The sequence below is a fragment of the Anomalospiza imberbis genome, chromosome 8 (assembly GCF_031753505.1).
Source record: "Anomalospiza imberbis isolate Cuckoo-Finch-1a 21T00152 chromosome 8, ASM3175350v1, whole genome shotgun sequence".
Lineage (NCBI taxonomy): Eukaryota > Metazoa > Chordata > Aves > Passeriformes > Viduidae > Anomalospiza > Anomalospiza imberbis.
Window position 1 is genome coordinate 12983658 of NC_089688.1, and position 16755 is coordinate 13000412.

The window sequence follows — 16755 nt, forward strand, 5'->3', positions numbered from 1 at the left end:
ATGCTGTCTAAAATGTAGAGTTGAAAGTAAGACCAAACAGGAATAGTGCATAACAGAGGCATGGATAATGAAAATCCTTAAAAAGGCCTCTCCTGGTCTTTGTCTCTATTGGTTGACCTTATCTGTGCTTTCAGTTTTTAGTCTTCATGTAGTGCTGCTAAAATGTCATTACCCTTGCATATTTGCTGTGCTGTACTTGCTGGGCCTCTCCACATGCCTTTGTCAGCTCAGTTTAAAGACTGTTCCATATTAATAAGATCCCTCTTTTGTTTTTCTCAGAGAAGGCTGACAGTTAGGAAGATGACAGATCTGAGAGTCAGCTACTATACTACTATGTCTAGATTAAGAGTTCAAAGTCCCATCCATTCACAATTTCAGCAGTAGTGGAAGCCTCCTCAGTTTCAAGCTATGCAAAGCAAATTGTGGAGCCATGCCACTTAGCAAGTGGCCTACCAGTAAATACGTACTGCATAATGATGGTTCAGACTCTGACACTGACTGGTTGTTTTTTCCATATAGTTCACCTAGAAGATGGCTGAATATTCTAGAAAGTGACAAGAAACATGTCCTATTGAAATCTTTTGTATGCTAATAAATTATTAGAAGTAAAGTTTCAAATATTCTTGTAATATGAAAAGATATCAGCTTTCTATAACTTTGTAATAGTGCTTTAGACCAAGAAACATAATTTGAGTGAAATATGTATGATATTTAAAAGCAGGAGACAAAAATCACCTAGCAGCAGAAATGAGTAAAAAATAAATAGCTGGAGTGAATTAGTCCTACCCCAAAGTGTCCTTTCACAAATTGTCTTACAGTTCAAGTCTCCAATTATTAGGCTCTCCATCACGTATCTCTGCATTCAAAAAAACATAGAATATACACAATTAGTAAAGGAAACCTTGGCTTACTTTTAGTGCTTTAAAGGAAGATATAATATGGTATGCTTTAGCTAGGTCAGAATATTGGTGTCTTGTGCAGTCAGTCAGCCATGCACTGCCAAAAGGAATTGAACAGCACTCATGTTCTGGAGTAGTTTCAGGTTGATAAGAATGGATGAACAGATATTTTAATGTATCTATATTTTACTGAAGGTAGCACATATACTTAAAACATCAGAAAGATACAATCCAATAAGTAAGTTGAGCACAATTAACACGCAGTGAGAAACATGAACCGGTATCTATTCTCCCTGTCATATGAAAAAGTCATCATGTCCAATCTGAAATTTTCATTGAAAAATCTATGTAAAGAAAACCATAAACATTTGTCTAGAATTTATGTGACCTTGTTTGAGTTCTTCTTTTTTTTTTTTTTTTTGAAACTGTGTATCTCAAATGTGCACTGATTTCCATTTGTGTTTCACCTGCTAATATTTCTGTCAGTTTAGGAACGCATTTTTAACTGTGTAGATAATATTAATGATTCTTTCCTGTGCTTTAAGTGTTCAGTGTCAGATTGGAGGGGGCTTTGAACAATCTGTTCTAGTGAAAATTATCCTTGACCATGACATGAGAGTTGTAATTAGGTGATTTTTAAAGGTCTCTTTGAACATAAACCATTCTGTGATTCAGTCTGTGATTCCTAAAAGTCCAACTGAATTCAAGGGTGATTTCCACATTTTTAGTGTGGGACATTTTCTATGCATTTAGGTGCATGGTCCTGCATCTAGTCACCAAGTGAATGTTCTTTAGCAAACAGGGTAACTTTTGCAGATAAGTGTAAAACACAGGTTTCCAGAGTGCATATTTTATTCCACAAGTGGCTTCCTAATTGTAATATTATCAAAAATTAATGGAACTGACTTCTCCTAAGTTTATGGTGATGAAGTACATTACATTCCCATTGAACACATTAAATTATATTTAATTTATATGGCTTTAATTGCCATGTGTCCTAAACATTCATATGTGAAAGAGCAAGCAATCATGTGAGCCCTATCACAAAAGGTTTTGTCCTGAGGGATGTATTTCTGGAATTGCAACTGTTAAAGAAATTCCTACATGTTTTTGAACTTGCTATTACTTGACTACTTTGTGAGATAACCTAAATTAGAAATGTTATAAAATTACAAAGTTTGATCAAGATCTTAAAAGTTTTTAAAGTTCTTGGCCTTCCTTTTATGGTTTCATGAGCTGATTTAGGACATAAAAAAATCAAATTGTGCTTTATGTTAAAAACATGTGTTTGGAAAAATCAGTGTCATTTTCAGTAATATTTTTTCTGATGTGTGGCACAGAATGCATATGGATGAGCTATATATATTGCTATTAAACCTCTTGAGTTTGTCCTTTTTTCCCTTTTCCTTTATAGCCTTGGAGATACATAAAAATGAGACATTAGCTGAAGCTGTCTCTCTTAAAACTCCTATCTAGTTCACCATGTACTTACATTCTCAACTATGGGGATAGATATGCATATTTTCATATTAAAAAACCACATGCATCTCTAAATAACTGATGGATGCATTTTTCTTGGAATACTCAGAAGACTCTTGTTTTTCTCTGTGCTGTTTTTTCCCTATATTCTGTTTTAATTCAAAACATTACCCTTGCTGTATATATTAGAGTGAGTGCTTATCAAAGCATAACTTCAGCTAACAACACTACAAGTGTCATAAGAAATTATTCAGCTGCAGCTCTAATAAGCAGTATATTTAATATATCCTTACAACTCAGTAAAAATTGCTCATGATTTTGCTCTGGTGTGTATATAAGCCCAAAGCTTTCTGAGCTTTTTCTGTAACTCTTAGCCAGTAGCAGTGATGGGGCAAATTAATTTCCATTTCCAACAGAAGATTTTGCTGCTGGGGTCATACTGCATTAACTGTGATCACATCTCTATTTTGTGGTTATAAATACATTGTATTTGTGAAAAGAGGTATATGTGAATGAAGTATAAGATCTGACAAAAATAAAGTCTGTACACTGACCCATGTGAATTGATTTAATGTGTCTCAGAAAACCTTGAGATACAAAATCATGCTCACAATACATTGCACCCTAAATGAAGTCAGTTACTTCCAATTTAAGACTGTGTTCCATGCATCTCAAAAGAACTGCTTCATTTGTTTATTACTTCATCAAATTTTAAGTGTCGTTATGAGAAGTGAACATTTATCGATCTAGTGGTTACCTCAGTTTGTGGAGTTTGGGTTGTTGATGTTTGGGTAGGATTTTTTCCCTCTTTGGTATGGTTTATCTATATCCAAGAATTGTATTGGGGAAAAAAACCAGCCTGGGTCCATGTAAAGAAATGTGTTCATTTTTTTTCACTGAAAAGCTGTAACATTTATGTGACTTCAGAAACAAGTAAGGAAATTAAAAGTATTTTTCAGATAGAGCAGTACCGATTTTTACCTAAGAAAAACAGCCAACCCAAATTATCCTACAAGACTTTACATATTTTATAAGGAACAGTATAATAAATACATGAGATTAGCCTCTATAGAAGATTATTTGAGTTTGGCAGCTACATTGTCAGTGTAATGGCAGGTTACTACATACTTGCAGGCAGGGAGGAGGAAAGGTGGAGACTAAGATGACCAGCACTCTGGAAGTGCTAGTAAGTACTTTGAGGGTTCAAGTGACCAAAGCTTGTACAGGAAAGATAAATTTGCCAACCTGTTTTTGACCTGAGTAACTGATTTTATATGAAGAAATTCTTATGTAGTTGTTTCTTTTTTTTTCTTTTATCTGTTTTAGTCCATCTTAAACCTGTGAAAATGCATTTTGAAACTGCATTAGGTAGAAGTTTTCATTGCAACTGCAGCCGTTAGGCCCAATTCACTAACAAAGTACTAGATGTGGCACTAGAGTTGATGATGGATGATACTAGCTTAACTGTGTAACTTTATTTCATCCCATTGATCTGTGTGTAATGCAGGTGTTACTTATACCATCACATTTCATTTTTTGCAAATATTAGTAAAGTGTGCTGTGGAAATGAACCTGTTTTCTGTTGTGATACCTTCCAATTCCTGTAGTTCTCCGCTCCTTTTTATTTGTTGCAAAGCTTGAAACTGTGAATGAAGGAAAGGGAAGGATATCTGGGTAGATGCTTTCTTTGAGATTTAATTTCTGTTCCAGCCTCTGACACAGGCTATCTGTGTGAGAAGGAGATAATAATTTAAACCAAACCTTCTACAGCTGACCTCTGATTAAGTATATTCATTATTTTGGGAATCAGAGGCTGGGCTTTTGGAAATGCTGAGCGTTCTTACAGCAAAAGTTCCTAGGAAGTCTATATGGAGCTATGCAATGCTAAACACTTAGAAAAATTTGGCCTGTAGGCATCCCAAATTAATAAGTACCATATCTCATAGTTACTTAATCTCTCTGTAAAACAGGGTAATACTATATCTTCATTCTTTCTGTCAAAGAAATGATGTGTAGGTGAATCTTTTGCTTGCTGTAGTGATGAACTTTGCAGAAAAACACACAAGAAAAATATGATGCTGATTTTAAAGTGAGATACATTACAGGAAGCCATGCCTGAAGTAATGGCAGTAAAACACCACTGAATGAAGTTTCAGATTGTGAGGAGGAGTTTGTGGGTATTAAATTAAGAACTGTATCAAGGTCTACATAAAGGGGGCTGAAATATGACTTCATGACCAATCTTTTACTTCTGAACTCATGAGCACTTTATTTTGTGGCCTGCATATTCTTGTCATAGGGCATTGCAGGCATGTGGAATTACACAAAAAAATGTGCACATTATTAATCTTTCAGATATATTATGTTGTCATACTAACTTATTCCTAATGTGTAGAAAATGCATAACATATTGAATAAGAGATGTACTGAGATCCATTTTCCCTCCTATCAATAGCATGAAAGACTTTGGACCTTCAAATTTTAGTAATGTATGTCTGTTCAGCATTGTGCTTTATTTATTTTTGCATATATGTACTTCCCTAAAATCAATTTTTGCTAGATGGACAAGTGTTTCAATTCCTGGTAGTCTTTATTTAATCTAAATTGCATATGCATACCATTACTACATTTTGAGTTAGAAAAGCTGAACTTTAATAAAAGACGAAAAAGAGAAAACATTTGGAAAGCTATATTAAGTTTTAGAGAGTCAAAAGCTAAGATATATTACTCATGAATAAAACATACTGGAGAATATATTTATATTTCTCTCTATCTGTGCATTCATATTTGGCTTGATGCTTTGCAAAATACCTTACCTAAAGTCTAGAGTTAAATTATTATGAAAATAAAGAAGATATTTCATAGACATGGAGTACCTCACTTGTTGATACCAGTTCCTTTGTCAAAGTTAGCTGAGGCTCTTCTGTCATGGTGGTTGGGTTATTTTTGTTCTTTCATGGCTGCATAGCAGTGTTTTAAAAATTTTCTATTCATTTTATGTTTTTTCAGCTGTCGTGACTGGTTGTCTTGTACCATTCCCCTTGAGTGTATGTGTGTATTTATTATTTTAAACAATAACATTATATGTCCAGATAGGGGTCCCATTAACTTTCTATTTCACTAGAAATTGGCAAAAATTTGCATCAAAGGGTTTAGTTTCATAAGTGATATTTTTTGTTGTTATTGAGTGGAAGTTGAGAGTTTTTTTCCTTTTCACCATATTGTGAATTTGTCACCACTTTGCATGACAGAGCAAGCAAACTGCAATGCTCAGCTTCACACTTCACGTTTCTGAGGGGACTTAGTGTAGTCTATATTTAAAGCAAAACGATAAGAAAACAGATGTAAGCACTTAGATGATGTGATTATAGGCAAGGCATTTGACTGCCTCAAACTAAAGTTTTTGTAGAAAGCATGTGAAACTCTTATTTGATTGGAAATATCAAGGAAGAATGGCTTAAAATTTCCTTGCATCCTTTCCTAAATAGTGGGTCCCCTATAACAGAATCAAATAAAGCTAATTTGAAGGATTCAGCTAAAATTAATATAAACTTATTGTTTTGTTGGTTTTGTTCTTGTTTCACTGAGCAGTATATTAATCAATCCTGGAAACCACGTCAAGATTCAAGAAGGTACCTTAGGATTCTTCATTGCAAGTGATGCCAAAGAAGTAAAAAGGTAATTAAAATGTTTTTATCTTTGAATAGAAACAAATATAATTAATTTCAGATTTTTTCTTTACATATAAATGCTTCACCTAATTTTCATTATTATCTGTTTAGAAATTTTGAGGGAGAGTTGAGTTGTTACTCCTGAACCACCTATATGCATGTAGTTTTCCTAAATATTGTCCTAAATATCAAGGAGCTGAAATTTGCAGCAGATACGAAAAGAAATAAAGAGATTGGGTTTTTCAGTCCTCCTAGAAAACGTGAAATATTTTAATTTGTTTTCTCTACACTTATTGTATCTCAGAGGAATTACTGTAAGAGGAGGACAGGGATGACATTTCTGTTCGTTTTGGGTTTAGAGGAGTTTTTATCTACACAGACTTTAGCAAATTCTTGATGTAAGTTAACTGCTGTGTTCATTCTGCAATTGCATTATCAAAATAATATTTATAATATTTATAATATATTTATAATATATAACATAATATTTATGTTCTCGTCATTTTTGTTTAACGGAACTAAAAACTTTATGGCCTCATAATAATAAATCAAACTACAAAAGTGCATTCTATCCATTGCAGACAACTTCACAGGTTCAATGTACCTGGCTGTACTAGATTTGGGATGAATGAAAAGGAGTTTTATGATATTGTGTTGAGGACCACATGTGTGTACTCTTGTTTGCTAGGATTATAGTATGCTTGGAAGGAACAAAAGAGCAATGTGATAAAATAATTTTTCAAAGAAAAATATTCAATGTCCTTATGATTTAAAAAAAAGGGAAAAAGGAATATCTGCAGCTGAGTGTTTCTTCATAATTTCTATCTTTGTTATGAGTCATGCAATCAGATTTTTACTGATGTTTTCCTTGAGTTTGGTATTTTAACTAAATTCTGTACTTAAAATGATAAAATATTCAAATGATACCCTTTATTAACTTTCAACCTTTTAGGATTAAATATAGTGAAATAATACCTAACCATGCATACTTGCCATGCATACTTAAAGAAAGACCAAGCACCAAAACAGTGAAATTAGAGAACTTGACTTCTATTTTTCTTGAAAGAGCTGAGCTAGGTTTTGGCTAGGTGAAGCATACAGAACAGGGCAGCAGTGCTCCTGTCCTGTCACATCTCTAGCACCATCTCTGGAGTATGTGCATCCTGCACTGCCTCAGGGACTCTGCCTTGCAGCATTCCGTTCTTTTCCTCTCCGCTGCTTTTCTCCAGTTGAACATCCAGAACTGTCTGCACACTGCTTTACTGAGCTTCTAGTTTTCTTTCATTTATAAGGCATTTTGCACTCTGCAATGAACTTTTTCTCAGACTGTAAGTAAAATGGCATAGTATTTTAAACTACTAAGTTTAGGGAGAAGTTAACTGTTATTAAGGAGTTTAGATAAATTTTTCGCATAAATGTTTTATTTGATAGTGAACATGAAACAAGATTTCCAATTCTGCCTGGCTTTTTGGCTGAAGACTTTGTTTAGAAATATTGTGCCTCCCTTGGCACATTTCTTAGCTGCTCTGTGCAAAGAAAATGGTTATCAGATGTATTTCTACTAACAAAGCCAATTATGAAAAGTGTTAATTTCACCCATTGAGCTATGACTAAGAGTCAGAATTATGTTCTAAAATTAAGGTCTTTTGGAGGGGAAATATGATTTTTTAATAAAGCATAATTAAACATGTTTTATACCTGAAATGCAAATTAAATTATTCTGGCTTTGTTAATGAAGACATTTCTACTCCCTTAAGCTAAAGTTATTCATATTTATATATCTCACAATGAAATATAACCTACAATGTTCAATTACTCTTTCTGTTAGAATCACTTTTGCATTTTTAGAAGAATAGTTTCCCATAAGAAGTAATTTTACCTACAAACAGTTATGCCTAGGTAAATAGCTTCACATTTAATACAAACGACCTGAATTACATCTTCATTATTCCTTATCCATTTACATGTTAGCACTAGCATCAGAAATCCACATTCTTCAAATACACTTAATTTACCCCATTTATCTAGAATTATTTTATTACAGCAGTCACTTCAGGTATTTTTTCTTTACTTTGGAGACAGGATTGAAGGTACTCTTTAGGACAATTGTCCTGCAGTGAACTTCAGAAACATGGTTTCTGGAAATGACCAATATCGAGTTCATGTTATGACGTTTTTGTGAGGGACTATTTGTGGTAGTTGATTCTTGTTTAATAAAGGGGCTTTACAGCTGGACTGAAGAGAAATTGTAAAAATTTGAGGCAGTTTTCTTCTCCTGCCTTACATCTTGATATCAACTAATGGTTTGAAAAACATCTTCTTCTCATTTCTTTGGAAGTAATTTATTTTCTTTTTGGTAGGATGTGAATATCTTGAAGACCAAAAACTTTCTGCAGCAAAGTATATGTGCTCAGAGAAGACATTTTCCTTTTACATTTTGCATCTTGGAAATACTAAGGCAATTTCACAGCCCGAAAGAGTAATCTTCTGTGAAGTTTCTTAGAGAAATAAAGTGTGATATATTTAGGATTTACATATTCTGTTGGTAGTGTCAAGTTACATTGATTTTGAAATGTTAATAGCATTCAGTGAGGTCTCCCTGCAATTTCAATTTGTACTTGAACCAATAGGAAACACTGATATGGTTCATCTCTTCTATCTGCTGTCTTTCTTGTGATGGGTCACTTAACTACCAGTATAGTTCCACCTACAGTGGCCATGCTATACTTAATCTAGAAGAAATAGTAGTAATCATCCTGGCTGATTAAAAGGGCTGTTTTTAATCAGAGCTTCTGTATTAATAATTGTTTGATTAGGGTTTTTTTTATATTTTGGACTGTAGATAGTTTTCTTTCTGTGGCCTTCCAGCTGTTGTAGCAATCTAGTGGTCTCATACTGTCAGCAAAATATATGGGTGGTTGCAGAGTGGGGGCTTTGCCTCTTACTGCCAAATTGAATTGAGAAATATGCAATTGGAGGGAGTGGAGAAGATAGGGAGCTGACCTATCCTGAGTGTGGAAAAGTGCAAGGAAAATTCATAAGGTTAAAAAGTATGTTTCATTTTCTGTGCCAGCAAGAGTCTGGTAACCTGTAACTGTCCTGCTAGAGTCCAGCTGGGTGATCCTCATGAAGTGTGTCGTGGCAGCCTTACATGACATGTTGACTTGGCAGTCATGATTGAACTCTCCTGTGGGCAGTCTGATGCATATTTATTAAATCGGAAATTTTAGAAAATCTTATATAAAGTAAAAAGTTTGTCCTTTCTCACTTCCTTATTTCTCCTTGTGCTGGTGTGGGGCATCCACAGCTTCCCTGTGCAACCCATTCCAGTGTCTCACCACCCTCATAGACAAGATCTTTTTCCGAGTATCAGATCTAAATGTACCCTCTTTCAATGTAAACCCATTCCCCCTTGTCCTGTTTCTACATGCCCTTGTAGATAGTCTTGCCCCATCTTACCTGTAAGTTCCCTTCAGTACTAAAGGTACTAAAGGCCACACTTGGGTCACCCAGAAGCCTTCTCTTTTCCAGGCTGAACAACCCCAATTCTCCCAGCCCTTCCTTGTAGGAGAGGTGCTCTGTTTCTCAAACCATCTTGGGGGCCTCCTCTGGACTCACTCCTAACAGGTCCATGTCCTTCCTGTGCTGGGGACCCCCAACACTGCAGGTGGGGTCTCACCACAGTGGAGCAGAGTGACAGAATCCCCTCCCTTGCCCTGCTGTCCACGGGGCTTTGGATGCAGCCCAGGACACGTTTGACTTCCTGGGCTGTGAGTGCACATTGCTGGCTCATGTCCAGCCTCTCATCCCCCAGCACCCCCAAGTCCTCCTCAGCAGGGCTGCTCAGGATCTGTTCATCCCCCTGGATTGATACTGGGGGTGGCCCCAACCCTGCACTTGGTGATGTTAAACCACACAAGTTTCCCAAGGGCCCAATTCTTGAGCTTGTCCAGGTCTCTCTGGATGATAGCCTGTCTTTCAGGTGTGGCAAAAGCACCACTCAGCTTGGTGTGATCTGAAAATTTGCTGAGGGTGCACTTGGTGCCTCTGTCTGTGTCATTACTGAAGGTATTAAATAACACTGGTCCCAATACAGATCCTTGAGGGACACCACATGTTACTTACTAGTGCCTGGTGGGACTCTGAGCCATTGTTCACTACCCTCTGGTTATGACCATCCAACCAATTCCTAATCCAACCATGGAATCCATCACTTCTCTTTGGAGAGAAGGTTGTTGTGGGGGACCATGTCAAAGGCTTTACAGAAGTCTGGATAAATGACACCTGTAGTACTTCCTTATCCACTGATGTGGTCGTTTCGTCATAGCTGGTTGGTCAGGCAGGATTTTCCCTTGGTGAAGCCATGCTGGCTGTCTTGAATGACCTCCCTTTCCTCCATGTCCCTCAGCACAGCTTCTGAGAGGATGTGTTCCATAACCTTTCCAGGCACAGAGGTGAGGCTGACTGGCCAATTCCCAGGGTCATCCTTTCTACCCTTTTTTAAGACCAACGTGCAATGTTGATCATACAATAACAATCAAATGTACAGCCTGAAAAATTGGCACAGGGTGCTAGACAGTCTTTAAAAGAGACAAGTATACTACCCTGGTATAGCTGGTAATAACAAAAAAATTTTTTTTTTTGTGATGAAGTTCATTGGATGCTCTTTTTTTCTAATTTAAAAACAAATGTACTTATACACTGTGGCATAATTATAATACAACTTTACAATTTCTTTTCAAATAAAAGTATATTAAAAGAAATACTAATTGGAGCCTTATGTTTAAAATTAATGGTCTTGTAGCAAATATTTCCTACTTTAAATGTCCAAACCTTTGCAAAGATTAAAGTAAATTAGCATTGGCGCATTTCATTAATTGGTCACTGCAACAAGATAAAATATGGGACTAATTTAATTTATATGGATTAAGAAATGTGTCAGTTTTTCCATTCTGTCTCTCCAGGGCATATTTTTACTGCAAGGCCTGTCATGATGACATCACGGATCCCAAAAGGATAAAAAAATGTGGCTGCAAACGGCGTAAGTAATATTTCTATCCCTCCCTTCCTCTCCTTTTCATGAACTGTTCAGCCCTGAAGAATACCTGTACATGCATTTACATGTTTTACACAGTGGTACAGAAAAGCTAAGAAATAAATGCACAGCAACATAGTAAGTGATATTTGGGTTTCTGAAGTCCATATGTTTTTATTACATTTCACACCACTCACACCTGTGCCTTCATTAAAAAGTAAATTAAAGTCCAGTGTTAATAAAAACTGAAGGATTAAGTCAAGATAAATCTAACTGTGGAGGTTTCTGAGTTAAGAATTAGCCAACAGTGAAGTTTTTCTCTCATTCATAACATGCAGATTCTGCAAAAGAAGAAACTAGGGAATTATATGTTATCATCTAGGTATTGAAATAATTTTTTGTTGAAATAAATGAACAGTTTTCATGGAGGAAAGGGTTTTCTGGAAGAAATCAAATATTAGCACCTCTTACATATATCCTTTTAGCTGTAATGCTAATATTAGGTTTAGTTAAGTTCTTAAACTGTTTGGACAGTTTTTAATGAAGAAATTATTGAGCATTTGAATGGAGATGAGTCTTTGCATCTGAATTTCAATAAGTATGTAGTAATCAGCATTTTACCCATATATACTTTGAAAGGACCTTTTTCAGGAGCTATCACAACCACACTTCAACCAAAGATGTGTTTGACCCATGCGAATTTGTAATACCATTAGCAAAATTACTTAGGAATCAATTTCTCATTGAATATATAAATATTTATGTGCATTCCATGGTATTCTGCTGTGAAAAAGATCATTCAGTTTATAAGTATTAATTAGGTAAATTGAAAGATCTCAGAAGGGTTTGATCATGCCTATTTTACCATTACTTTTAAAAGGGAAAAAGCTCCCTTATTTATACCTTGAGTCTACATTATCAGTGCACTATTATAGAGGATGGAAGAAAGCCTAAGCTGAATATTCTCTGCCTTTTGGAGCACCTGAAATTAATGAACTCTTGAAGATCATTTTCAAAAGAAAAAAACTTATCACAGGAGATTTTTAAAAAAACTCCACTTCTCCAAAACACCAAGAGCGTGGAACAATAGTATCATAGGGAGAAAGCACCTGGAACTGACAGAAAATGGTATTTATCTTCCCAGTAGCCACAAGGAGAGCAAAGCACATGGAAAGCATGCCTGATGTGGAAGGAATGTATGCATTGCCTAACATATTGGAAAAAAATTGTTCAAGAACAGTTTATCCATGTGAGAATGTGACCTTTGAACTGCTGCCAAAGCCAATGAGTCTGCTGAGTAAGTTCTGGTAAAGCCAGTTACAGATGCCTCAGGGTGCCTGTAACTCTCAAATGAAATCTTTTTTCAAAATTACTCAACAGTTAAAGAGAAATATGTTACCTGCTTAATTTTATCTGGTTCTGTTAGGGAAAAAAAAAAAAAAAAAAAAAGTATTTTATTTCTATTTTCTTCTCTACTCCTCCTTCACATGGTGTATGCTTTTTAAACATGTCCTGCTTAAAAAAAGAATAAATACCAAAGATCTCTCAGTTTAATGTGAGAACTACACTTTTCATTGTCATCTGCTAGAAGATAGGAATCAGGAACTCACATAATAAAGGTTAAGAGCCCTTTATTATTACACATTAATGAGAATCAAGGAAACTTTCTCAGTATTTTGAAACATGGGAGGAAATAGGGTATGACCCAGCCAACACGATGGATATTACCAGCAGTAAGACCATGGAGAGGCAAGAGTAACAATTTCTGTAAGTAGTAGTTGGAAGGGTTACAAATGGCATGGTCACACATATCAGTCCAATAAATGAAAAGGTGTTGGGCAGATGAACAAACAATTGAGTTAGTGAGGCAGAAGAAGAAGGTGGCTCTCAGAGCTGTTGCAGTGAGCCCTGAACACTACGGGGGGAATCCTCTGAGTCAGGTGACTAATAATGGTCAGAGAGAATAACATCTTAAATTTCCCTTTCATCGTCTCCCCTTTCCTCAGTCTGCCCTCTTTCCTCCTGTTTCTTGGACATTCCAGGAGTCACAGGTACCACGATGGCAGGCAGCCTGTAGTAGAGCTGAGAACAGCTTTCAATGAGGAGCATGCTCATAAGTATTAGAAATAAGGCAATTGCTTTTCTTTTAAAGAGCTGTCAGTCAGAACAAAAAGCGAAATGAAAAATTTCAATAGTAATTTTTGTTTCTCAAATTTTGTTGACAATTTTGAAATCCCTTTTATGGTATCGGCTGTTTGGGTTTGTTTTTAAGGTAAGTCTTTAGTGCAGAACGTTATTCACATAAAATATTTTAGCTTTCAAATCACTAATCACTTTTGAAAAAACTTAGATATGTTATCCATCTGTAAATTATGCAAATCATTGGTCTTAAAAATGCAATTCTAACCAAAACAAAGTATAAATTGAGAAAACTTTCTCCCTGATGAGTTAGAAAACTGTCAACTGTGATGTCAACATGTAATACACACTATGCCAACTTGATTTTTGAAACTGCATACACATGCATCTATATAGTTCTATATGACAAATACATGCTTTAATGAGCAAGTAACATATTAATTAGAGGCAGCTGAATGTGGAAAATATGTAAGATGAAAGAAAAAGTTGTGTATAAAAATATTGACACATTCAGGGGAATTAAATGTGAAAGAAATGGAAAACTTAATTATGGTGGCTCTAATTAATGCAGTTTCCCATAATGCTTAACCCACATTCTTTAATAATGCATATGAGGTTGCACTTCAGTTTAGATACTTTCTGAATATTAGCTTGGGGTATTGTTGGGGTCTAAATGTGAGTCTGACCTACATAGCCATTTGTCCAAACTTGTTAGGCCTAATATTAATAATTCAGGGCAGATCAGTACATTTCTACAAGGCAAAGGATAATTCATGTAATCCTGCTTTTCTTTTGCAGTTTCTTTGCCATCCCTTTTTCCTTACCCATCCCACTCCCTGAATAACACATAAATGCTGATGGCATATTGTCCAGAGAACTACTTGTGTGGAAATTTTATTCGCAGATTGTTTTTTTTAATGTTTTCAATCTCTTTCCTATTCCACTTAACTGTAGTTTTTGCAGCAAGAGGCCAAATATATGTATATATTTATATAAAACGCTACCACGTTGGGATGAAATCTCTAAACTGGATGACCTGTTCCTCCTGTTTCTTTCATTTTGTGCAACAGCTATGGTCTAATTCTCTATATTTTTTCCAGTGACAGTGCTTGCTGTGAACGGTGGGGGTTGAGCCCCAGAGGGGACAAATCATGTGTACATTGATGTATTTGAAGGAATTTCTTGTAATATATGATAATTGACAAACTTTTGATTTATTTTTCCTCTTGCTGCCTTGGAACACGGCCCCTACTATATTTTAACTGCACACTGATAGTGATCTATTGTGAGTAAAAATGGGTTCCCTGTAGCCCAGAGTGCGGTCCAACCTGTCTTTCTCTAGCAGAGAGTATTTTTGTTCAGTATTTTGGTTCTTTTCTTTATTTATGTTGCATGTAGCAGTGACGTCATACCCACAAGTTTCTCATTGTTTACACCAATGGAGATTAGGGTGACGTTGAAGAAAATACAGCAGTTTTCCCTTCTTCCACCTATTTGTCCCTTTTTTCCACAAGCTTATTTTTTTATCCCTAAATGAAAATTAGATCTTGGCAATAGTATTTCCTTGAAATTATTCTACAGAAATCTCATGAATTTTTAGGGATACTGGTTAGGCTGGGGTAATTGCTACTATAGCACTCTTTGCCTGGTTAAATACAATTCAATTATCAGGTTCCTGTTTAATTTTTTGGTACTTTGTCCTTTCCATTGCACAGCTGACACAAAGAGTAGCACAGCAGTCTTTTACTGTCCTTATCTAACTTTTTTCTCCCCAATGATGAAAAAAAAATGTTATGGGAGAAAGCTAGACAGTGAATTAAAAGTGTGGTTTTTCATGTATAAACCCAGCCATATCTTCAACAGGAAACAAGCTGCAGAGATTATTTTCCTGAGCTTGCTGGTTTTGACGCTACTTACATAAGTAGACACACAGTGACTTTTCAGGACCTTAGCTGTAAATTTTAACAGTACTATTATAGATAGAATATGAACTTTATGGACCACTTCATGTCAATCTAGGTCATACCACTTGAAACTGCAGAATCTGTGAAGGCTCTCATCAGCCACTTTGTGTGTACATTCATAAATACAGCATTTGGGACATGGAAAGAATTTGCTGCTTAGAAATGTTCTGGTACAAGTACATGGTACTGTACAATGCTGTACAGTATGTACAGGTACTGTACAAGTGCTGCAAAGAAATGTACTGGTTATAGGGCAGTGTTGGGATTATATGGGCTTGTTCTTTCAAAGAGTAAGGGGGATCGAATATCTCATAGTTGCAGTGCACTGTTGCTGTGCCAGATGGAGGCTGTAATTTTACTGTGTAGCTGCAGCTATTCTAATTAAAGGAGGCCATGAAACTTCAGCATTTTACCAGATATTTTGAATTTATTGTGTGATAACACTTCAGGTCTTAATCAGGATTTAGATATTTTCCCCCTCTCAGCTCTGCACACTGTAGGATCCTGCAAAGAATCAAGGAATAATTTATGCTTGTGATAAAGTTCTGGCCTTCTTGTAATTATGATGGCCTGCATTATGATTATCATTATTTGCTATTTATTTTATTGTGGTGCCTGCAAACTACACTAAGGAATTGAGATCCTGTTGTGGAAGAAAATATTCAAGGATAGAACAGAAATTTCTTCAAACATCTATTTTTAGCCAATAGAATGACACAGCAGAAAGATGAAGCAGCAGGAAAAAGCAGATTTTGAAACAGGTCAGCATGATAAGAATCAACAGTAAAGCAAATAAATTCTGTGGATGAAATGGTGAATCCTATTGACTTTGAGGTAAAATATTGGAAGTAATCTGGATTTATCTGAAGCAATGTATTTATTTAAAATATATTCTTATGTTGAGACCTTTCAGAACTAAAGAAATTCATTGAACTGGTAATAAATAAGTAAAGAAGTTCTTCATGCTGTGAAAGATCTAGAAAAAAAAGGTCATGTAGTTTTAGTTTGTTTTTTTTTTCCATTTCCCCAATAGCTTAAGTTTGTTTAGAAATGTAGTTTGCTTTGGGAGTACACTGGCTGAGAGTCTTCTGTAAGGTAATGAAGGAAAGGTCATGATCAGATTTGAAAATTAAAATGAATTGGTCTATAAATGTGCTATTAAATCAAAACCTGTGAGTCATCCTTATATCTAAAAAAATAGGGCAAGATGTCCACTCAGATCTCCTGCTGTTTCTACACTTTTGACATAGAACAGCACCTTGTGAATTGGAGCAAACAAGTAACCAGTTGTCATTGATGGCAAAAATTGCGAGTGAACAAGCTCACTTGCTAGTCTTGAAGTTGTCTTGTAAAAATTAAATAATGGAGAGATAGATTTGCCTGTTGTGTTAAGGTTAATAAATTCTCACAAGCAGTTTAAGGTACACTGCTGTATTTTTCAGGAAACTGAAACTGTGCTGGGGGAGTCTTGTCTGTGTTTCAGTCTCATGATGCTAACCAGCATTGCTGGCAGGCGATCACTCCAGTCTGGTCGCCTTTAATGCTGATGATTTTTCACTCATAGTTTG

At 35.6% G+C, this 16755-nt stretch overlaps 1 protein-coding gene across 30 annotated transcripts in view; it reads left to right on the forward strand.

Moving 5' to 3' along the window:
* KCNMA1 (potassium calcium-activated channel subfamily M alpha 1) overlaps nucleotides 1-16755 on the forward strand; it is a 420412-nt gene that overhangs the window by 311480 nt on the left and 92177 nt on the right. For 21 of the 30 annotated variants that reach the window (XM_068197376.1, XM_068197378.1, XM_068197382.1 and 18 more), the window contains 2 exons: nucleotides 5970-6056; nucleotides 11014-11090. In XM_068197376.1, the coding sequence (XP_068053477.1) occupies nucleotides 5970-6056; nucleotides 11014-11090 (164 nt within the window). Of the gene's footprint in view, nucleotides 1-5966; nucleotides 6057-11013; nucleotides 11091-12228; nucleotides 12382-14499; nucleotides 14509-16755 lie in introns of all 30 variants that reach the window. The other 9 variants (XM_068197377.1, XM_068197371.1, XM_068197372.1 and 6 more) reach the window with 3 other exon arrangements.